Source organism: Ambystoma mexicanum, chromosome 3q, assembly GCF_040938575.1.
Source record: "Ambystoma mexicanum isolate Mex_15411 chromosome 3q, UKY_AmexF1_1, whole genome shotgun sequence".
In the NCBI taxonomy this organism is placed as follows: Eukaryota; Metazoa; Chordata; class Amphibia; order Caudata; family Ambystomatidae; genus Ambystoma; species Ambystoma mexicanum.
The window spans coordinates 136,821,919-136,846,909 of NC_090926.1; the positions used below are offsets into that span (position 1 = coordinate 136,821,919).

The 24,991-nt window shown below is 44.9% G+C and overlaps 1 protein-coding gene across 2 annotated transcripts in view; it reads right to left on the minus strand.

Moving 5' to 3' along the window:
• The window catches only part of MYG1 (MYG1 exonuclease), a 279,913-nt gene that overhangs the window by 99,817 nt on the left and 155,105 nt on the right, over positions 1–24,991 (minus strand). For both annotated transcript variants that reach the window (XM_069653324.1, XM_069653325.1), the window contains exon 3: positions 13,770–13,929. In XM_069653324.1, coding sequence (XP_069509425.1) covers positions 13,770–13,929 — 160 coding nt within the window. The remainder of the gene's footprint in view (positions 1–13,769; positions 13,930–24,991) is intronic.

Here is a 24,991-nt window from a genome sequence, read left to right on the forward strand (position 1 = left end):
TGAACGCTCTCCTTAGATCTCTGCGGATCCTCAGGCCTTTTGGAAATTTTCGAAGAGTCCCTCGACTGCCGTTTATAAGAATCGGCAGACAATTCTTGCCAGGCTGTCTTCGATCTCCTCCTCAGGAGGGAGGCGCGTAGTTACAGCCGATGATTGTAAGGGTTTTTCGTTGGAGCCGGGGCCTTGCTTTCATCGGCAACCTTTTTCGGCGGTGCCAAGGCCTTGTCTTGAATTAATCGCAGCCCCCGGAACCTTATCGTTGCTGTATGCTTTCTTTTCATGCATGTCGACAGAACTATGTATTTTTGGGGTGGCGCCCTTTGTCTTGGATTGCCCAGTCGCCAGGCGCATATGCGGCTGCGGGGAGGGCTGCAGATCCAGATTGTCGGCGGGTATCGCTGGAGTTACCGGTGTACTCGTTAGCACCGAAGTCTTCTTCGAAGTAAGGCTTGGGTTTGTGTGCTTAGTGCCATGCACGTGTCCATCTGTGTCACTGGGGTGGGACAACCCCATATCTCAGCTTACGCTGTGCTCATCGGGGCCAGGGACAGACGATGCGGAACGCAAGCGTTTCGTCGAAAGGCCAACAACATCTGGTTCGGAGGTCTGATAGTCACTCTAGCCGTCACACTCGGTGGTTGCGGCAGTGGGAGAAACTTCAGCCTTGGACATACTGTAGGCCGCCCACCGTTTTACCCTATGCTCCTTTAAGGATTTGGGGCGGAGGAGCTTACAAGCCGCACACCCTTCCTCTTTGTGATCGAGGGGCAAGCATCGGTTACACGTCTGTGCTTATCCTTCCATGTGAATTTGCTCTTACAAATAGGGCAAAATCTAAATGGAGCCCTCTCCATAGCTGAGGGTACACAGAGTGACTAAGACCAAATGGGAAAGAGGAAGGAAAGAAAAAGGCATTTTCAGTTTGAAAAGAAATGTCCACCCCGACCCCACTCTCCCTACTGTATAGGCCGGCGGAATGCCCGGCCACATGGCCGGCAACACCGACAGGATCACCGTCCGAAGTTCTCGCAGGTCTTCGGTGGAGATTGGAACAGCCGTCGAGATGAGGGATGGAAAGGGTGATCTTAACTATTTTATACAATTATTCGACCAACGGTCGGTTAGACAATAGCAATGTTCTTCACGAACTCTGCATGAAGGCGACCAGTAAACTGGGCGGAAAAAAACAATCGGAGGTACCTTGACACATGAGGGATCTTGGGTACACTACACGTCACATTAGGGATAGTCTTACAGGCACGCCCATGTCGACGTCCCCTTTCGATTCTCAAAAGACGAGATGCAATACTCCACTGGATGTCGGACTATGCACAGCATGTGATTCTAAGCAGATTAACATCAGAATTTCTTCTTCACCTTCTGAATTCACTTGTGACAATATCGCTCCCAAACCAACATCACTCGCATAAGCTGTGAGTATACTCTTTCTCCTGGTGTCAAATTCTTTCAATGGGGCTTCTGAATCAATTTCCTCCTTAATCTTCTCATACTCTATTTGACACTTCTGGTTCCAAATAAATTCTTCTCCTTTCCTTAACAACTTCCCCATTTCAGTAAACCTCAACTCTCTCGGCATAACACTTTATGAATTTTTTTATAAAAAATTCTATCATACCCAAGAAAGAAGGTTATTCCCAGTGCTCCAGATAAGATTTTGAGGTGGGAGTATTTTATGCATGCTTTTTCAAATGTTAGTAAATGCAATTTCAAGAGAGTAAAAATTTGTTTTCTCCTCTGCAAGAGAGTAAAACGTATCCAACACATACACAGCTGTGGTGTGCCCACACCCAAGTAGGGTGACCAGACATCCCGTAATTGGGCCATCTGCCCCACAAGCTCGTTTTCATTATTGTTTAAAAAGCCCTATACTGGTTTTGGTGGGGGTGACCACTGGCAGCATCCCAGCTGTCACTGCTGGAAGAGTAAATCTTCACATCTCGATGCACAATGCTCATTTACCAACAAGTCCACAAAATAGTTCAAAATTAAATAAACATTAGAATAGCTTGGTAGTTTTACATTAAAATGAACACTTAAACTAGGTCTCTTATGTCCCATGGTGAGCTCAAACACCCGTCACATGAATTAACTTATTGTGCCACAGAGGCTGCTTGAGAATTGGTTTCATAGCAATCAAAGCAAAAGTTACTTTGTTTTTAGCATGCTCGTCACTACAAATCAGAGCAGTTTACATCCTGGGGAATGTGTTGTATTCCTCACCCAACTGCTAAAGTTCTGTCATGACAGCCACTGTCAAACTGCAGTGCTACTTTTATGTTGGTGGCCTGCCCTGGGTTTAATATCTTGAAAATGTCACCCTACCACCAAATCATAAAATTCATTTGAGGAACCGTAGCCATCTAACACAAACAAAGGATAGTAAACGTATTCTAAGAAGTCTACGAAGTTTGATTTTCAAGTCAAGCCGCAAATTTAGGAAATGTCAACTATTGCTTTCAAGTACATTTCCAGTTTGTCTCTGTGATAAACGGCGAGTCGGAACGGATGGGCAGTGCCAGCATGTGGACGTTGCCCAGAGTGAAGTCTTTTGAATGAAACTGAAATAAGAGCAACAACATTTCGGAGGCGCTAATAACTTCAATGGTTGCAAGGTTGTGGGGGGTGCATAGGAAGCCAAATATGAAGGCGACAGAAAAAAAAGCGTAAATTAGTCAGAGACGAAGGGTTACACACAACCCGATAGACATTGCTTAGGGTAGGTAAGGGTGCATGCTTTATTGTGTTGCTTGCTTGCTACGGTACACCCCTTTTTGGTGCTGCCGATTTGGCGCAGGCCTGTTTCCCGCGACCGCTTTGTCACAGCGACCAGTTTGGCGCGCCCATTTTGGCACAGAAGCCTTTCTGGCGCCGTCGATTTGGCGCAAGGGACGTTTGGACGTGACTGACTTTGCTCCCTCGCGCCAAATACAAAAGAATAATTATTTTCAAATGCAGCACGTTGGCAGGAAATGTTATCGTGTTGCATTTGAAAAGAATTGTGGTAGTGGGTTGATGCCCGTATAATGTGCAGTCTAATGGAGAGAGCTCCTGGGTACAGAGCAGGGGCAGTCTAGTGAAGAGAGCTCCCGTCTATAGAACTGAACGGTCTTATGCCCAACGCTCAGGCCCATATAGAGAAGCCTAGTGCAAGAGCTCCAGCCCATGGGGTGCAGGCGCAACATAATGCAGGGAGCTCCTGCTTTAGAGCAGGGAAGTTGAATGCACAAAGCTCAGGACTAAACAGAGTAGTCTGATGCAGTAGTTCCTGTCCAATGGGGTGTAGGCACTACATGGTGCATAGAGTTTGTCTCTAGAAGGATGCAGTCTAATGGAGCCGTCTAATGCACAAAGCTCAGGCCCACAAAGAGCAGTCTAATGTATGAGCTCCTGTCCATGGGTTGTAGGCACTAGATAGGAGAGAGCTCCTGTCTACAGAGCAAGGCAGTCTAATGCACAACGCTCAAGCACACAGAGAGGCCTAGTGCAAGCGCTCCTGTTTATAGAGCAAGACATTCTGACAGAGCAGTCTAATGCACAACGCTCAGGCCCGTGGAGAGCAGTCTAATGCAAAAGCAACTATCCGTGGGGTGTAGGCGCTACATAGTGCAAGGTGCTCCTGCCGACGGGCTGTATGCAGGGCATATTGCAGGCAGCTCCTCTCTACAGAGCAGGGCAGGCTGATGCATAGTGAGTGCAGCTGTCACATGCAGAGAGCTCCTGTGTGTGGAGTGTGGCAGTCTGGTGCAGGGAAGGAGGAACTGTGACCCTTGACTTGAGAAGCAGAAACACTAAAATATTTTACAAAATCAAGTTTCACAGAAGTGCATCTGTGTTTCTACTCATGTGCGCCTAATCGTTCTGTCCCGCGCTTGCTATGCTGCTGATAAAAGAAACACTACAGTGCCATCTAGTGGAAAAAAGTATGTTTTTTTAATTAATAAATAAAGCGTACACGGTACGCAGTAAGAAATTAAATCATCCGTATTGGCCATAATTGCATGCGTAAAAGGGCACAATACGTAGCTTATCTAGAGGATTGGTTATTCCCGTTTATTCTTGGGTTCCACCATCTCTTTAATTGCACACATTAAGGAACATTTGGGTTTTATACCTTTGGCCGAAATCTCGTGACCCAGATGAACAGGTTACTCTTACCTGGTAACGTTCTTTCGATGGGATGGTCAGACGACATATTCCATATCTATGACAGTAATCACCACAGCTGTGCTGCTTCGGAAACTCTTTCGGCGTCTGCGTCGATACGCCGCCCTCGAGGACCTCCTCCGACGGCCGACATCAGGGGATGTTATAAGTAGGACGCACGACGCCCGTAGCCTCAGTTGTAGTTTTTTCCCAGAACGTGTGGCACCAGTCTTCTGCCAGTCTGACCACACAAAGCCTTGCGGAAACATAAGCTGCAATCGCATAAGAAATTCTGTAGCGGGGAAGGCAGGGAGGGAGCGATATGGAATACGTCGTCGGACCATCCCATCGAAAGAACGTTACCAGGTAAGAGAAACTTGTTCTTCAAGGGAATTGGGTCCTCCGACGTAGTCCATATCTATGACAGACTCCTAAAGCAGTACCAATGCAAGGAGGTGGGAAAAGAATGTAGAATACAGAAATTTAGAATGCCCAATCAAATTGCGGAGCAAAAGACCGCCTTGCCAAAGGCCAGATCCTGCCCACGGATGGAATCGAGGGAGTAGTGACGTAGAAAAGTATGGACCGAAGCCCAGGTGGCTGCATCACAGATGTTACAACAGGAACACCCCTCTGTAGGGCAGTAGAGGCAGCCATACCCCTGGTAGAATGGGCCCGCAAGCCGACCGGTGGGTCCTTACCCGCCAAGCGGTAACATTCAGAAATTGCCAGAATAATACAGCGAGACAAAGTTTTCTTAGTCACAGCTTGTCCCAAACGCATTCGAGCGTAACCAATGAAGAGTTGATCGTCCACTCTCACCCGGGACATGCATGAAATATAAAAGCTTAAAGCTCTCCTAGGATCGAGCCTATGGAGCCTCTCCTCTTCCTTACCAGGATGCGGAGGAGGATAAAATGCCGGAAGAATAACCTTCTGGCCTAAATGAAATTCCGACACTACCTTCGGAAGAAAGGAAGGACGAACCCTAAGGAAAACCCTGTCCTTATGAAATACAGTGAAGGGTGGCTTAACTGAAAGTGCCTGTAACTCACTCACTCTGCGAGCGGAAGTGACCGCAACCAAAAATACACTTTTAAAAGTTAACAGTCTCAAAGGGCACGAATGCAAAGGCTCAAACGGAGCACCCATCAGAAACTTGAGGACAAGGTTCAAATCCCAAACGGGCACCTGGAAAGGTGACGGAGGGAACACGTTAGTGAGCCCTTTTAGAAACTGAGAGGGATTTTAAAATAAGAACACTCTTCAGACGAGCGCTTAAATATGGACTGCGCCACCAGGTAACCTTTAACGGTACCCACTCGCAAGCCCCTGTGGGCTAAAGAAAGCAAAAAAGACAGAACCACAGGAATGTCACATGAAAACAGATCCACATTCTTAACCCTGCACCAGTCACAGAACTTTCTCCAACGGCAACGGTACAGGGACTTTGTTGCGGACCTTCTGGCCGAAAGCAACACCTCCATCACGTCTTCAGAGAGGTCCCAATCCCTATACCTCAACCTTTCAGAAGCCAAGCGTGAAGGTTGAGGGATATGACCTCTGGAGGGAGAACCTGACCCCCCTCCCGTGAGAGTAGATGCAGATGGACAAGTCGAGAAGGTCCAGGTACCACGTCCTCCGGGCCCATGCCGGAGCAATGAGGATCATCCGTGAACCGAACCTTCCTAACCTCCGCAGCACTTGCGGGATGACGGGGACTGGAGGAAACGCGTACAGCAGTGGAAATTACCACTCCACCACGAACGCGTCTCCTAAGGCTCCTCTTGGAGGAAATACCCGCGAGCAGAACCTTTCGCACTTCCGGTTGACACTGGAAGCGAAGAGATCCACTTGAGGGGTCCCCCAAAGGGCGAAGATCTCCAGGAGAATCTCCTGAGCCAACTCCCACTAGTGAGATCGCGCTCTGCCTGCTCAGAGCATCCGCTGTCTCGTTTTCGTCTCCGGCCGGATGAACTGCCGAAATCGAAACTTTCTGCTGGATTGCCCAGAACCAGAGCTGCCCCCCCCCCTTTCTGTTGAGGTAGTGCATGGCCACTGTGTTGTCCGTCAGGATAGGGACATTCTTCCCTCGCCCAGTTGGCAGAAAAGCCTTTAGGGCAAGCCTGACGGCCCTCAGCTCCAACACATTGATATGGAGTCTGGACTCCGACGGAGGAGACCAACGACCGCTGACTGTCAACTCGTTGGCATGAGCTCCCCATCCCGTGAGGGATGCGTCCGTCATGATAGTCGCCTCCGGCTAGAGTAGCCAAAATGGAGCCCCCTTCGTCAGATTGCCTTCGACGGCCCACCACTGAAGGTCCTGGGCGACCGAGGACGGTACCTGAACAGGGTCCGACATCCTCCCGGAGGACTGAGACCACTGGAGCTTGAGTGCCCATTGCAAAGATCCCATCCGCAACCTGGCCTCTGGCACCAGAAGAATGCAGGATGCCATGAGGCCGAGCAATCTCAAGAACTCGGACGCTGGGAGACTCTGGGCAAGCTGAAACTAGTGCACCATCTGCTGAATGTGATGAGCCCTCACCTGGGGAGGAAAACACTGCCCCAGGGACGTGTCGAGCACTGCTCCGATGTACTGGAGCCTTTGCGTTGGCGTCAAGTGGGACTTCTTGAAGTTGAGGGAGAAGCCCAGCTTGTGGAGGGAGTGGCAGGTGACGGACAGATGATCCAGAACCTGCTCGGGAGAGTGCGCCCTGATCAACCAATCGTCCAGGTAGGGGTAGACGTGAATCCCCACTTTCCTGAGATACACTGCCACCACTACCATGAGCTTGGTGAAGATCTTCGGGCGGAGGTCAATCCGAACGGCAGGACCCGAAACTGAAAGTGCGAGTCGCCAACCGCGAACCTCAGGTACTTCTTGTGCTTTGGATGGATCGGCACATGAAAATAAGCGTCCTTGAGGTCATGAGACACCAACCAGTCCTGAAGTTGAAGGGCCTGGAGGACTTGAGAAAGAGTAACCATCTTGAACTTGTCCTTCCTGAGGAGTTTGTTCAAACCGTGCAAGTCCATGATGGGTCTCAATCCCCCTTCTTTCTTGGAAATCAAAAAATAAGGGGAATACCATCCCTTGTTCCTCTCCGCTACAGGCACCAGTTCTATGGCGCCTTTCTCCAGCAGGGCTTGAACCTCCTGCACAAGGAGCGGATCCGGACTCTTCAAAGAGATTCCCCGGTGGATTGTCGTGAGGCCTCTGCCGAAAGGGAAGACAGTAGCCGTGGGCTATGATCTCCAGACCCCACACATCTCAAGTAATGGCACGCCATTCGACAAGATGCTGCACCAGCCTTCCCCCAACCGGCGAATCATGGGACATGGCCTCATGACTGAGCTGAAGCGGCTGCAGCGGCCTTGGCAACTGCCCGAGCAGCCTTGGCACCTCCAGTACCCTGCTTTCCACCTCTGGCACTCCTACGGTGGCCCCTCTGACTGGCAGCTCCTCTAGCTTTACCAAAGGATGAGTAATAACGAAAGGAACCTCCCCTCCATTGCTGTCCCCTAGGACGAAAAGGCAGAGGTTGGCAAAATGCAGCGCCCCACGACTTCGCTGCAGCTTTGGAGGTCTGCAACCTCTCAAGGCTCTCGTCAGCCTTGCTGCCAAAAAGATGTTCACTGACAAAGGGCATGTTGAGGAGCCGGGTCTGCACATCAGGAGCAAACCCCGACTTCCGCAACCACGCAAACCTGCGTATTACGGTGCTCGCCGCCATGGACCGGCTGACACAATCTGCCATGTCCAAACCCGACTGAACGGCCTCACATACGGCATCCTTGCCATCTTGGACCATAGCAAGAAAACCATCCGGTTCGTTCCTTTTGGAAATATGTTCAGCCGCTAAGGAAACAGTTCCACAGAGAGTGCGTGAAACGTGACAAGGCACATATAGAGTTGGCCGTCTGAAGAGCCATACCCCCTGAAGAAAACACTTTCTTTGCCCAACCACCAAAACGCTTGTCGTCCCTATCAAGAGGGATGGTAGGCTATGACGCCCGCTTTGCTGGGGCCGTAGCCGCCTGCACCACCAAACTCTCCGGAGTGGGGTGCTTGGTCAAGTAGCAGGGGTTGCTACTGGCTGGGCGGTATTTCGCGGCAAAGACTTGCCCACTGCCGGGAGACTGTCCGGAGCAGTCCAAGCCGCCGCCACCCTCCTCTGTAGAGCCATATGGAACGGCAGTACCGGGTCAGTTGGTGGACCTTGGTCGAGGATATCCGTGAGGTCAACCTGAAGAAAATCCCCTGGGGGAGCAGACCACCCCAAGTACTCGGTGACCCTAGACATAAGGCGCCGGTACGAGGAGTCGGCATGGGTGCCAGGCTCAGGCCTACAAAACTCCACCTCCAGAGAGGTGTCCAGACCACTGGCGGCATGCAGGGACTGACGCAGGTCCTCAATCTGGCTATGGCCCGAGAGAATCTCATCTGGCACCGTATCAGGAACCATGGCATCATCAGAGCCCTCATCCACCTCCGAAATGTACTCAAGATGGCGGAAAGTGGGCACAGAATGGGGAACAAAGCCATGCTTGACCTTGAGCAGAGCCTTTCTAGGGGGTTCCACCGTGCCCCGGGGTGCCCCCGTTGAAACAGCCTCGAAGCCGAACGAGGCGCCGACAGCATCGACGGCGTCGACACAGGCCTCGAGGGCGGAGCCCCGAGCGTGTCCCTGGACATCCTGGGCGCCGATGGTGTGGACGACTTCTTCGGAGGCGGAGCCTCGAGAGAGTCCCTCGATGACCTCGGCGTCTTCCTCGAAGACATCACAGGCTCACACGGTCTCGAGCGCGTCAAGGACCGGGACCTGGAACGGGCATGACTAGAACGATTCCCCTTGTCCGAGAGGGATCGCTCCCACGAATCGTGCCGATGACCCGAGTCCGAAGCCGTATGAGCGGTGTCTCTAGTCCGATCACGACCGACCCCACTCGGGGGCGCGGACGGACCAGTGCCCTGCGATTCAAGAATCGCTAGCATTTTCTTACCGAAGGAAGCCCATTCCTCTGGCGTCGCATGCTTCGTGGGATAAGCGACCCGCCAACAGGCGGAGTCCTCGGATGAGGACAGGGAAGGCGACCGATGACGGACCTCGACTTCCGGGGCTTGGACATCTTACCGACCGACAGTTTCTTTTTGCGCTCCCGCAAGGCTTTGGACGTAAGCGGCTGGCAGTCAACACAATCATCCGTGTCATGGGCCTCCCCGAGGCACCAGAGGCAGGCGTTGTGCAAGTCCGTCACCAACATCTTGGACCTGCAGTCCACGCACTTCTTGAAGCCCGGACGCGGGGTGGAAGAAGAGGTAGACATCACGAAGGACTTTAACTTTCACAAACGAACAGATTCGAAGAACCGAAAGTAGCAGAAACTCCAAAGAGTCGAAGCGCGCCGAGATCTCCGAAGCGAACACGTTTGCGGAAAAAACAGAACTGAGGCTACGGGCATCGTGCGTCCTACTTATAACATCCAGTGACATCGGCTGTCAGAGGAGGTCCTCGAGGGTGGCGTATCGACGTCATCGATGCAGGAGCCGAAAGATATTCCGAAGCAGCACAGATGTGGTGATTACTGTCATAGATATGGAATACGTCGGAGGACCCAATCCCCTCGAAATTCCACTTTATCAACCCGAAAAACACACTTTTCTTTTCAACGTTATACCTCTATTACCCAAAATCTTCAAAACAACATCCAGTCTCATCATGCTCAGATACACTTTCTCCTGCCACCAGAATGTCATCCTGAAAACAGAATACACCATCATTTTGTTAAACAATGTGTCCATTATTCTCTGAAACACAGAAGAAGCCAATACAAGGCCAAACGGTATCCTCCTATACTGAAAACCACCCTCATGTGTGATAAACACTGTAAGTGTTCTGCATTTTTCTTCTAGTTCTGCCTGGTGATATGCAGATACCATATCAAGTTTCGAAAATATTTTTCCTTGTCCAACCAGAGACAACATTTCACTCATATTGGGTAAGGTATGACTATCAACAAGCACTGAGCGATTGGATTACCTCTTTCCAATCCACACAACCACAAATCTCCTGAAGGTTTGACAATAACCATTGGAGAGGTCGACTCCACTCCTCCAGCACTTTCAATTATCCCCATTCTCAAAAATGTCCCCAATTCACACTTCTCTCAGACCCATGTGTACAGGTCTTAACTTTGCATTAACCGGAACACTCCCTTTTTTCAACACAATTTCATGTTGCATACCCTTTACTTTGCCAATACCATTTCTAAACACCCTCTCATGTACATCTTTAACGTGCATCGACGAGTTTATTTGCATGACCTGATCCTCCTCATTAGGATCTAATCTCACTTTTAATCTCTTTTGATCCCTCCAACCAAACATTGTTATACCCTTTTCAGTAACATAATTTTACTTTGTCAGCTCTTCCTGTGAACTTGAAGTTTGCCTCAAAATATCCCAGCAACTCAATCCGAACATTATTATATCCACCAGGATTTATATCCAGTTTAAGTAATTCTTTATCACCTCTCATTCGTTCCTCAAATACTTTTCTTGACATCAATGAAATTTTGGACCCCGCATCAGCCATCATCCTTACATTCAACTTTACATTTGCATAGGGATGCTCACACTCCGCATCATCACCATCTTGAATTACATTTACTGTAATATTTTCAACTTTAGTATTTTCCTCGTCCTCTGAATACACGTTCCCATCATCATTAACCACCATGACCTGCTTTTGAAAATGTTGATCATTTTTACAACAATTTGGAAAATGGCCTCTTTTACATTTGGTACAAATCACTCTCCTTCCCGGGCATGCAAACGAGGCTGCAAAATGTGTGCTGCTAGCACACCTAAAACAATCTTTCTTTTTCAGCTCTTCTCTCGTTTTTCATTTTATTAAATTTAAGTTCCCCTTTTTCTTTATTTTGAAGTCTCTTTTCCTTTTCTGCTTTGACTCAACAACATTAAGTATCTCAACCTTCCCTACGGCGCTATCTTTCTCAGTTATCTTTGCCACACAGGCCATAGAATGTTCCACTCTTTTAGCAATGCTTACAACTTCTTCCAGAGATGGTTCGTCTCTCAACCATAATTCTTCACGTATCCTATTGCTGTTGCAACTGATCATAAATTGGTCCCGAATATGTTCGTCAAATTCTTTGAACTTACATGTCAAAGCCAGATGTCTTATGCCAGATGTGTGCGGATTGTGTGGTAGGCTTGTGTTTGGTTAGAGTATGAGAGTCGTATGCAGAGGGGTGAGATTGTTAGTGGATTAATTGGCATTGCTGACCTTGCAATTATGACTAGGTGTGATGCTTGCTATCGTTCGCTATTCCATCCGAGTGTGATATTTGCTAATCTTCAATATCGGATCCAGATGTGAGGGAGGCTAGCAATCACGATTCCATCTAAATGAGGCACTGGTGACATTCTCTGTTTCATTTAAGTGTGGTGCATGCCAACTTTCACATTTCTATCTAGATGTGACGCAAGCTAGAGTTAGGAATTACATCCACGTTTGGCACATGCTAATATTTCACAATTCCATCTAGATGGGACGCAGGCTAAGGATTACACAACACATTACAATTAACACATTAAGCAATTCAACAATGGCACAGCAAAACTGACAAATAACTTGGGAGAAAACATTGGTTAAACACATAGAATAGAACCTGCTTTAACATTGTAAGGCAGGTACATGCAGTCAGCAGTCTTTCAATCACTGGGTAAGCAAATATAAAGGCCCCAAGGTGTTTAGTCAATAAAGGCGTATCTTTGAAAGGGATATGGAAATCTCGCTGCACAAGTTTTGCTCTCAGTAAAATCTAGTTTAAAAGCACACTTTTCAGAAAAATGGTTTACAGTCAAAGTGGGGGTACACTCCCATTCCACCACTCTAAGGGTTCCCCAGAGGGGAATCCAAGGCCAGATCTCCATTGCGCACGGCCAGGGAAGTGTAGGGCTAGGGAGTGGACTTCACGCCCATGAATTCACTGTGGCGCGAGGATGGCAACACAAGTCGTATGTACATTCACAACTCGAACTTAAATTTTAAAGTTAAGTGTTTCTGGCTATTCACAATTGCTGGAAGCGATTACTTCTGTTGGTCCAGGTGCAGGAGGACCCGAGTTGGGAGTGCAGCGGCTGAAGTAGGTGCAGATCTGGTTCCAGCAAGACGAGTCGGACTACTCGGGACAGTGATCTTTGCGACTACCAAGTTGAGGATGGACCCCAGGACACAGCAGGAGAAGTAAAGTAGCAAAGTAACGCCAGACAGGAGTTGGCAGGCCTTGATGCACCTGTGCCAAAAGCTGAAGATCTGGCAAGTTTTAAGTTCCAACCTGGGCCATAGCCTGTTGCAGCAGAGAAGCCTTATCAGTGAATGGGCAGCCCACACCACAGGATGGGCCTGCGACAATTCCAATGGCAGAACGAAGATGTTGGAGACAGACCAAGTTAATCCCACTAATCCAGGGAAGAAGACATGGATTAAATTCTTCCATGGTCGCAGCAGAATAAGCACAGAATCACTGGTGATGGCTTTGGCAATGCTAGATGCCTGTGTTCCATTCCTCCACGTCTTCAGTGCAGGTCTTCTCGATTTTTGGTTCCATAATGGTACCAGACCCTCCTCCTATCCAAAATCCATGCTGGGGGTTGGCCCTTGCCCCCCAATATGAAGGAATGGCAATATTCAAGTGGGCAGTAGCTGTCCAATCCTGGGCAGCCGGTGACCACAGAGTTGCCCAGCAAAATACATCCATGTGAGAAATGTGGATTGGGACCAGACCGTCACAATCCCAGTTTCATCCAGTAACAATGACAAATAAGTGACCAGAAGTTCCGAGTAGGACCCTATCAAAGTGCATGACTTTATTGTACGGATAGGAAGAAGGCCAAAAAGCAAAATGGCCCAAGGACAGGTCCTACATGGCAGCCATTTTGAGTATATAATACTGAAAATGGCATTATTGCAACAACAACAAAAATGAGAGTGCAGCACAAAAAGTTATAAAACATGGTCGACTACCACCAGCCTATCACAGGCATATCATAAAGACATACAAAATGTTGCCATACAAAAGGAAAAGGGAGACAGATGGTGATGTGGGTTACAAAATGAAAACACAGGAAAACATGAATCAGAGAAATAGTGTCCCAACACCGACAGTCTAGGGACTGACCAGTGCCCACAATATGAGGGAGTGGAGCCTGTGAATGAAGATAAAAACGCTTTACCCACCTCAGGTGAGCCAGGATTTCAGGACATGTTCAAATGCTGGGCATCCCATTGAAATGGATGGTAAAGCTGCAAATAAAACATTCTCCTGTGACCCTCCCACCCCACAATAACAATCACCAACACACCAAATTTCCAGTTCTGTTTCTATGTCAAGTGAACAGACAGACAGAACTTTAAGTACTAGACGGAAAAGACTATCTATGAAACAGGACCAGAATTTAAAAGATGGTATTGTTGGTTAAAACAGACTGCTGGGAGCCAAAGAGGTGTTCTTTCAACCATTGCGGCCCATCCTATGTATTGAAAGATGTATTCACACTTTGCCTTACCTACCTTGTCGTACAGCACTGGGATCATCGGATCATCCTCTTTGATACCAAGGATGTGGGCAAGGATCTTTGTGCCAAAGTGTAGGTACACCAGGCCTGCGCTGCTGAGTTTGGTCACCCATGGTTTCTCTGGCCTCAGGCTGTTCATGTTCTCCGCAAAGGATCTGCAAGCGATCATGGATAAGGAGTCAAAAGAGAAAGTAAAGGAGACACTAACCCTCAGGCTGCAAAGAGACCAAAACTCCCCGTCAAAAGTAAATCTGAAGGGACAGTACATATAGTACTAAAGTCTCTAACAATACACTGTACTTAAGGGGCCAGGATGAGGTTGCACAGTGCCACTCAGTACAACCCATTGGTAGAAAAGTGAACAGTTGTAACTTGAAGACTAGGAAGGCACAGCACAAAGTCCTGGGTTTGATTCGTGTCATGGCTATGTTCTCAATTTAAAAAGGAACGGGTGAATAAAACCCAAGGAAAATACAAATGCATTGGCGTCACAAAGTAGATATTAAATACGTTCTGGGAAATTTACACTTTAAAATATTTTGTACACTAGAATTGATGTATGTATAGAAGTGTAAACAAGCCCATAACATGATGTATGGAATTTCTTTTGTACATACGAGTATTACAGTGAGGGTGAGCCACAAGAGGATTTTATAATTGCATCTATGTGTTAAGAGAAAAAAGCGCACAATCTGTACATGTAACAGCTCATTGAGAGACGAGTTGTATTTGTAGAACATTTGAGCAGTAGGGATGTTTTGTGCTGGATAGAGATCATCATGTTAGCACCATGGATGGAGCGCAGTGGAGTCTCTAGGCTATCTCACTCTTGTCTGTGTTTCTCAATATCTACACTTTGCCCCATGGTTGAATATTTAATTCTGCAGAACGAATTGTCAATTGTATGTGATTCAGGTCTATGATCCACTACACAGTAATAAATATCAAGCTGGATCACCTAGATAAGGCAGAGAAGCTTCATAAAGCAAAGTCAGAGGTCAATCTCCTTAAACATCTGCAAGTCCTGCCCCACCTTTGGGCCATTCACTAACGTCATGTGAGCAGCGACAAATGTGCACATCATACTGGAAACATGCATGACCCTTCATCAAATTTGAAATGTGTTTTAAAATTCAAATTTTCAGAAAATTGTGCCTCTATCCCTGGAGGAAAGAATACTATTAGTGGGAACTCTGATAAATGCTCGGCTCCACTATCCCAACAGGAGAACTGGCAAAAAAAACAAATAAAACATGGTTGTACAAAACACATGCACAATTCTGGAAAAGTAGAGGAAAGGTTATTCACATGTATTGTATGTAAGAAGCAGAACCAGGGTTTTCAAGTATAGGATTACATCTTGTGCACAATTTAGAACTGCATTTCAGGTAAAGCTCTGGTTTATCAAGATAGAAATTCGGAATTTGAGCATAGGGGCGGTCTGGGAGGGTGCTGATCAATGCCACGTCTCCAGGGACAGGTTTAGGGCTATAGGAGACCACCGATTTTAAGCCAAATGCCCTAGTAGGTCAAATGAATTGCCTTAGAAATCGGGAGCACTTAAAAACATCCCGTTTGCGCATTATGTCTACAGTGAGCGCAGGTCTGCAGTAGCAAACAGAAGCAATTCAAATTGCAAAGGTGCCATGGAAAGGCCCTCACTTGTTGCACCTCTTATTATGTTAAAAGGAGTTTTATTAATCTGATCATAAAACAGTAACAAGATAGCAATGAAAATAATAAAGAATCTTTGTAATGCAGAAAGTTTTGATAAACCATAGTTAACACATTGATCAACAATAAGATTAAAACACAAGCTTTATATAAAATAATGAATGTATCAAAGTTAATCATAGCATGTAATATGTCTAATATAAACTGTGGAGAAACAATAGTAAGTAGAAGGGGGTAAAAATCATTGAAGAAATTCAAAAAAGAAATCTGCATTGTGTAGTTGTGCTCATTCTCTATTAAGGCATCTAGTAAAAATATCCTATTTATAGTTGAATTTAGTGATATTAGTAGACAATACATTAAATATTTCAATTCTGTGAATAGAACAAACAAAATTCCACCACATTACATAAGATCAAGTGGCCGGTCACAAGTGGCACAGCGAGTGGAGCGCTCGCTTTGACTTCCGTGCAGAGCCTGCTAACGCAGGTTCGAATCCCGGCGGGGCCAAACTCAGCCTTTCATCCTTACGAGGTCGATAAATGAGCACCACACACCGTGGGTAATAAGCAGCGCTCAGATACCTGAGGGATCGTAGTGCTATATAAATGCCAAATTATTATCATAATTTATTATTAAGATGTTAGAATGTTTGGTTATGGATTAAAAAGGGTACCAATCATTAAATTGCATAAGGTAAGTGGTTCATGAAAATCAAAAATAACTTGTAAGCATTCCCAAATCTTTTCCCATAAGACAAATTTACTGTTAAAAAAAAAATAGAATGTATAAAAACTGCATTTGGTATTCGACATGACCAGCAAAGGTTTGGAAAGTTACTTGAAAGTTTAGCAATTCTCGGCAGAGTCAGGTATGGTCGAAGTAAAATAAGAAAAATGGTTTGGGTTAAGTTGACAGCTACAGTAGTAGAGTAATAGGTTTTCCAAATATGTTCTCAATATCAGGGGAATGCTGGAAATTCCAGTTTCTCCCATTGTTTTACAATAGTATTGGATACATTTCTCTCATTAGTTTAATTCAAAATAAGAGTACAATTTCACAGCTTTAGTGGAGAAATTATTCAATATTAATGCTAATATTTTTAGAGGAATTTCAGAGATATATTATGCAAAACTTTGATAATAGTATTAATAAAGCGATGGAAGGTGATGTCATGGGTGCCTGCCCATGGAAGCTATGGCACAGGTATAGGTTGAACAGCCATTAGCTTCCTCTCACGTTTCTTTTTGTTTCTCGAGTTGGCGGTCTAGTCTTTTTTTCCGCTCCGTCCAAAGTGCGGAATGCCAGACGGCATTTATTGTCCTCACTTCCGGCGTTCCGCGCGTTGCAACGTCGGAAGTTTCTCTACTCGAGTGCTTTGCTTGATGTCATCGCCCAGCTCGTTTTTTCGAGCCTCTTTGCCGTTTTTTGTTATTTTTCCTTCGTCTCCGGACTGCAGCCCCTCTGCCGTCCCTCTCCTCGCCTCTACGCTGGTCTCCCCCCAGGGGTTTCTCCCTTCCTTACCTGCCAGAGACTCCCTTTCTCAAAGCGTCTCTCTCTCTCTCTCTCTCTCTCTCTCTCCATCAGCTGCGGCCGCTACCGCCATTCTTCCTCTCTCAATCCCGAGTGGCCCAGGAGTTCTTCCACCCCTATCCCTGGATCATCTTTCTACACCGGCTTCCCTCATTGGTTTTCTCTACCCGTTTGCTGACTTATTTGCTTCTGAGATCGGTAGCCAGAGATTACAAGACCAACTGCAATCAACTGTGGGGGTTTTTGTCGCCAAAGGCTTTTTCCCCAGACATTACCTGCTTCGGTACTGAGGTCACAGGTGGCTACAGCTCACCGGTGGCAACTGTGGCTTCATACCGAGGCCGGTTCCAGTCTCCACAACAGTATCGCGAGATTGTCGGATACAGCACGGATTCCAGTACTTCAGGTGAGGAGAAGGAAGGTGGCTCAGATTTGGGCGAGAGTGAAGTGTTTTATGACAGGTGAGATCAAAAGGCCTTAACAGTAAATTGTAAACATAATTGTGGAAAAGGGATCCCCCACAAAGTTATCAGATACATGGACTGATACCACTGAAGTAGCACCTATGCAAAAAGATAGGATTAATTTTGAGATATATTTATTGTACCAGCTAAATATTTTACCTGAATCAATTTGACTATAGGATGTCGCAAGAAGTATGCTCCAAGTGGTTGTAAAAAAAAGGTATAGAGGGGACATTTTTTATATTAACTGAACTGAACAAAACAGACAAAATGGAGCTATTAATTGAGTTTCAATCTTAATCCATGAAAGGGCATAAATGGTTGAGATCTTGCAGAATTCCCAAGTATAAAAACACACTACAGACTGTGCATACCCAATAACCTTACGAGGAACATAACATTGGCCAATTTGTGTACTGAAGATTTAGGCATAACTTTGGATGCGGTAGACGTGTATGGGTTCTATTCTGGGATCAATGATATCTCATAACTTAAAAAACAGAGATACAGTGTAAGATTCTACGAGTATACTTCACCCCCTCCAGGCTGTACAACATGGGACTGATGCACACCCCAACCTGTTGGAGGAAGTGTGTCCGACCCGGCACCATGGGTCAGATCTTATGGTCATGCCCGAGAATTACTACGGTCTTGGATAGGGTCTACAGACCCATCTCACACATACAAGGCTCTACAATTGAGATGTCCCTTAGGCCGATGTTATTTGATGCTCATGCGGACTGGTGGCATGAGGAGACCCCGACTCAAAAGCTCATAAATAATCCCCCCACCCCTCAAACAAGACGCAAAGGACAACACTGCGGTCCAAAACCTGTGCCCTAGAGAGAAGCAGTTTTAAACAGGCTGCAAATACTCCACAGGCAGATATATTTTGGAATCTATTGGATCCATATGCATAGAATGTGGGAAATGTGGTTGGGCCTAAAGATCGGCAGTTGTGTGTGGGGTAATGACAGATTGCAGGGCCATATACTGAAACCAATCCGTATCAGTAAGGACTAGTATATGTTTCGCTTCACAGAATGTCAGGAACCTGGATTTGTTGGCTAAATCCATAACCCGGCCGTGTTGCTAGTCCGAGTTTATCGTGCAGCCTATACTTTAGACCGTATGAGAGTATCGCCCTCATGCTAATCCAAGGTGGGTGATTAGAGTATCAGTCCCCGTAAGTGAGCGCATCTGGGGCCATCGGGTAAGTGTAGGTCCTATAATTGGGTGCACCCTGACAGTCTTGGGTAGTTTGGACAGTGGTATGGTCAGTATCTCCAGGGGCTTGTATGGCTTTACTGCGGTTAGTTCTGTGAATTGCCAGCTAGCATTGTCTATGTTTAGTTATCTCTTAGTCCATCCCACCTGTGCCGGCAAGTAGTTTATCCTCCATAATGGGAGCGTGAGGCCTCCATCCGACTTAGATGCCTGCAGGATAACCTTATTGAGGCGTGCTTTGCCACATCAAATAAATCGCGACTTATGCCTGTCAAACTCCTCAAACATTGCCGTCATCGGCAGTGCTGGGATCATGGAGGAAAGATCTAGTAGCTTGGGTAGTGAATTGATTTTGATTGCGTTAAAGCTGCAAGTGAGTGACAGAGGTAGTGACTCCCGTTTGGTCACATTCCTTTTAATTTTGTGGAGAACTAGACGGTCTTAAAGCGAGTCATTCTGTTAGGTCAGCACTTCTATGTATTCCCAAATATTTGATACTCCGACATTGGAGTCGAAATGGTGCCACATAACCAGGTTCCCAGGGAATATCAAATCGTTATTAGGTCATATCCCTGCAGTATTAATTGAATGCGAGGAGTAGGAGGAATAGAGTTTTGAATAAAAATCAAAAAAGCTTTACTAATCTCATTTTTATTAGTACATCTCCTACTGGTTGAGTCTATAATGGATCTAATAATAGATTTTTCTTTTTTGTGTTTTAAATGAGGCTAATAATTTGCTAGCTTTATTAGATCCTCCGTAATATTTAGCTTTGCTAAGTAGTAATGAATTGCACGCTTTTTCCATACATAATGTATTAAACGGAATAAGTTTCGTCGTAAGTTCTGCGTACTATAATAATGCAGGTGATAATACATTAGAAGTTTTAAGTGTTTAAATAGAGAGCAGTAAAATCATTGGACATTTCTTCAGATTGTGTTTCTTAATGGCTACAAATTGAATAAAGCCCCCAAGTGCTGCGTTAAAAACATCCCAATTATTATGAATAGAAGCATCTTCTGCCCGATTGTTATTCAAGAATTCTAATATGTAATCATTCACTTTGTGTATAAAGTTGGATCTTTTAGAAGGAATTAGTTAAATCTCTATTTGGAGGAGTAGGTTAGGAGAAATGTCCCATTCAAGTGAAGTCATAACTAGGGCATGATCACAAATAGTTAAGGGACCAATCTCCAAATTCTGTAAAACGGAGAAGAATGGCGAATTAATGAAGATATAGTGTAATCTAGAGAAGAATTTATGCGGAGGGGAGAAGTATGTATAATCTGTTGGTTCCACGTAATTTCCATGAAATCAATGACTTAATAGAAACAACAACAAATGTTAGTTCAAACTGTTTTTTGTTCATTTTTAATGGGGTTCCCCCGACATCCCCTCTTCCCCCTACACTACCACCCCTACCCCAAATCCCTCCCCAACCAGTTTTATCCTTTAACCCACATATATATTCAAAGTAATTTAAAGTTATTTACACACAGTAAATGACCATGAAGTGAGTTACTTAGTGGAAACAGGAAACCAATATTTCAAAATGGGGAGACAGAAACATCAAGAGTCGTACATATTTAAATCCCCTTTAAAGTTTAGAAAACTCTTGCAGGATTAAGAGTTGACAATTTTGGCACTGCATTTACTATCCACTGTAAATCACTGATCTGATTACAATCACTTCATATGATTAAGCGATCAGGATCTTTTCGGGCAAGTTTCTGTTTTAGGACATTCCAAAAATAGGGATTAGGAGCAGTAGGACCATAAATATTAACAATAGTAACCGGAATGTTATTCAAAATTGTATCTATGATAATACAGGACCCTAGATGAAAAGAAACACTATTGTTGATAATGGCGACTACCTTTTTTTCAAATTGCATTTGAGAACAAAATATGACCGATCCACAAGCTTTGAAGTTTTTTAATTCCACAATCGGATTCTAAATGGGTTTCTTGGAGGCATGCAATGTGCATTTTTAACTTAGATACATTTTTGGGCATTTTACTGGACGATTAAAGCCAACAGTAACACTTAATGTTCATTGGATGTAGAATAGGTGAGGTGTAAACTTAAAAATAATGAAAATAGGGAAATGGGAAGTTTAAATCCATAGTACCACAAACCAATAACTAGCTTCTTGTAGGAGATTAACAATAGTAGCAAATTAAATTGGTAAACTTTAACATCAAAAAAAGGAATAAAAAACAAACAAAGGAGGAGGGAGTTGCGATAGAATAAGTAGAGATGATGAAAGTTAGGACATAAGCAAAGAGAAAGGAAAAGATTTAGTAAATATTGAGGAAATAAAAAACTGATATAATAAAGTGCAGGTAAGCAGAAGAGACAGAGAACGGTGAGATAATAGAAGAAAGTATTAATATATCCTGAGAAAGGCAGAAGCATAGGAAAGAGTGACCACAGAATCGCACATGCCTCTAACTCAAGAGGAGAAAGTAAATGTATGACCTTTAAATTTCATTTTCAATTGAGGATAATTGCAGGAAAAAGAAGATGTGCATAAACTCGTGCAAGAATGGAGAAATGAGAATGGTTAAGATGTAGAAGAAGAAGAACAAAGTTAATCCTATAGCAAGGTAAGAGTGGGATCTCCTGCTTTATTTGGTATCTCGATTTATCTCTTGATCTATCTCTTGATCTGTCAAGATCAGCACACATATTGGAAAAAGCACCAGTCTCAGGTCTATTCTGTGGTAAATTGAATTTAACTGGTTTATTTTTATTGCATTCATAAGCAAGTTGCAAGGAATGCAAATCATCATGACTGGAATTAACTGATGACTGGTTGTCCATTGAGGAGGTATCCATGGAAGTGGGTTAAAGAGATATTAGTTTGAAAAATCATCAGTGTCAGTACATTCTTCTGTGGGCTCATCAGGAATTAGGATGATCATTTTGGCAGGCTCAAGTAAGCCTTATCTGATGCCACCATTTTTGTGGCATTTTTATTTTTTTTTTCTTTTTTTGTTTTTTTTGTTTTTTAAGGGTCTCAATGAAGGGTTGCTGGAAGTGTAAAGAGGTTTTCTCCTATGAGCTCTCTGCAGTTCTAAGGGTGGTGAAAGGGAAATGCCCAGAGCTTTTGATGGGGTCATTTAGTTCAGTTTTCTCTGGGATTCCATAAAAACAAACATTATCCCTTCTATTTCCATTTTCAAACTCAGTGACATCCGTTTCAAGTTGAGACATTCTTTGTTGCATATTTTCTAAACCTTCCATTCTGTCTTCAACAAAGGAGCTACATTCTTCAGCCTCTAAGCTTCGAGACAATTTTCATTTTTTTTTTCAAAGAAGTGAAAATGTTCTTGCATAGTTAATGAACGAGAGTCTAACTTAGATATTGATGATCAAATGTTTGATAATTCACTTAGAATTGTGTCCATGCCCATCGCCATCCCCAAATCGTAGAGGAAATAACTTTACACTGTTCTTCCTTAACATCCGCCATGTTGGATATAAAATAAACTAGTTAATAAAAGTAGTTTAGACAATAGAGTCCTTAAGAACTTAATACACTTTCTGCGGTATTGGCGCCATACAAATGATCAATAAATAAATGATGTTGAAATGAAATTGAGTAAACTGATGTAGTATTCTTTATGGACATTAGGTGTCAGTAAGGAGGAGGCCCCAACTAGGAAGCCGAAGCATAACGCACCTCAGACAGTAGTAGGGTTGGGCGGCTGCGACGAGCCAAGTCACGGAGAACGAGTTACCAACTCTCCAACTTCTGAAAATGAGAGGTACAGAGTCCCACCATCCACTCCACGTGCACCTCCATTATTAAATTATGTCCACCTCACCACCACCAGCGAAGTAGAAGCAGACATGAGGTGTGATGAAGTACCGTGAAATGCTGCTGCAGAGCTGCGTTGGAACTGCGCTTCATTAATTCGTTAAGTAAACAACCTGGAAGATAGTTTTCAGTGATGAAAGAAAATCATCCACACCTAACTCCCTCTGTTGTATAAAATATTATTTGCTCTGCATTCAGAGGCTTAATCTAATTTCTGGTTCATTATGGTTTATTTTCACCCAGTCATAGGGAAAGTAAGATTACGAATCCCTCTTACGTGCTGCTGGACACTTCCGTTCCACTTGCTAGAGATACGTAATTCACCCCTTAGACACAAACTAAAACTAAACTGATCCCAAAGTTAACAGGACATACCATTACTACTGTCCCACAACTCAGCTGTAATATAACAGGCTGCCATGCGTATATTTATGCTACAACCATCAGTTTATAAATAGATTTTCGGAGTGGGTTGGCTCACAAAACTGTCTTACAAGAATAAGCACCCTACAAAACCTTACTATATGATGTGCACAGCAGAGTTTCTTCTCATGGTCCTTACCATATTCAATTGAATGCATCTTCCACAAATAAAAAATCTTATGTCAGGAGACAAAACAACACCGAGTGCGACAGGAGTCCTACAGTCCGTAAAATAATGTTTTAAGGTATGCTATAGAGTTGCCGAGCAAAACTACACAAATTCACCAATTATGGTTGTTAGAGCAATGCTAATTTGACCACTACCTTGCACTGTTCCCAGCATCTAATGTTGTACTCATTTACATGGAAAGTCACCCCTTCAAAAAAAGGGAGCATGCTATTCTGGCACATTATTGTTTTTCTTAAATCTTTCTGTTCCTCAAGTCTCATAGAACTGTGGGTGCATGCATATATTTGCGATTGCATGTGTGGTGTCACAAGCAGTATATGGCGGTGGCTAAATTATTGTTGTTTTAGGAGCCATACATGATGACTTTGTGAGGGTTTGCAGTTTTGCGCTACATCCACAATGTCCCCTTAACCAAAGTATTGATCTACACTAGCCACTTTTTCCGGGGCATGGTCGTTGACAAAGTCGTCAGTGTTCGCCCGTTGGTCCATGGCAAGCTCCAAGCACCTTCAAGCCACGCAACTGCATCCATTGGACATGAGATGTGCTCAGTGCTTATGGGGCCACCACCATTGCCCGTTTCTACGGTCGTCTTCAGCCCCAGGGGGTTGCAATCTGCCCATTTTAAGTTCAAGGACCACAGCATCACGGAAAAATCTGGGGACAACAATGGAGACCACTGAGAAAGTGTTCCCGGACACACACTAATCAGAATGGCCGTATAATGTCGAGCCTTTCTAGTAGCTCCTTACTAAATTTTCCAGATTCAGGGAGGTTACACAAAGGTGAAATGGTAAATCACGCAACCAAAACGTCGATGTGGGTCAGAGATTGCTGGACGAATTTTCACAAACAAGCTAATGCAAGTCGGCTCAGTACAAAACTCTGGTGCAAATCAGTTCAGCCGTTTTTTCTGTAGGTGAGTGCAAATGGGGAGTATGAATGTTTTGGGACCCTGGTGCTTACTTCCATCCACAACCCAATCACTCGTTGGTACCCCTTTCCCCCCACCCCCCACCGCACACACAAGCGTGCGCACACAAGATCACACAATACTAGTCAAAATGGGGGGAGCCAGACACTGAATTCTGGTCTGTTGGTTCCAAAGTAGAAAAAGTAGTCACTAATCCATAAACCAGGTTGCATTGCTGACTAAAACATAAATAGCAATTATTTAAATGATATGACCACTAGTTCCCAAACTGGCAAAAACTTTGAAGACACTTTTTCCACATCAAAAAATGATGGCCAACTGTTGCATTCGATACCCTTAAACAGGTAAATAATTAAAATCTGCATATTTGGTAATTAGCTTGGAGACTTTGGAATAGCAGGGGGACTTTTAACAGAGCTCATAATTGCAGGGAAATATTTAGCTCCTGCCTGTAGCCTAGAAGAGCTTCATTAACTTGGACCAGGTCCTACGTTTGTCACCCAAAGCCAACTTGTACCATACAAACAGACTTCTGTGATATTAACTATTTATGGTTGGGAATGTGTATACAGGACACTAAAGGGCATATTTAGATGACATTTAAAGCATAATGGGTCATATATGCTGACATTATTACCAGTCAAGGGGTAAGGTTTTACACCTATGCAGGCAACAACGCAGATCTTATTTCGCTTAAATGCCCCAGCAACAGATCCTCCTAAGTTGAGTAACTGTCCGTTTTCCATTGGAAAATGGATGGCCTCGAATTGGCTAAAGTTAAATGGCGACAAAACTGAGGTCCTGGTGATTGGTTCTCCTTCCGCTGAGGCCTCATGGAGTGTCGCCTATTGGCTTGCCTCACTGGGGCCTTGCCTTGTGCTGGTGCAGGCGGTTAAGAGCCTAGGGGTGAAACTTCTTGCTTCTGGATCCAGAGAAGCCTAACTC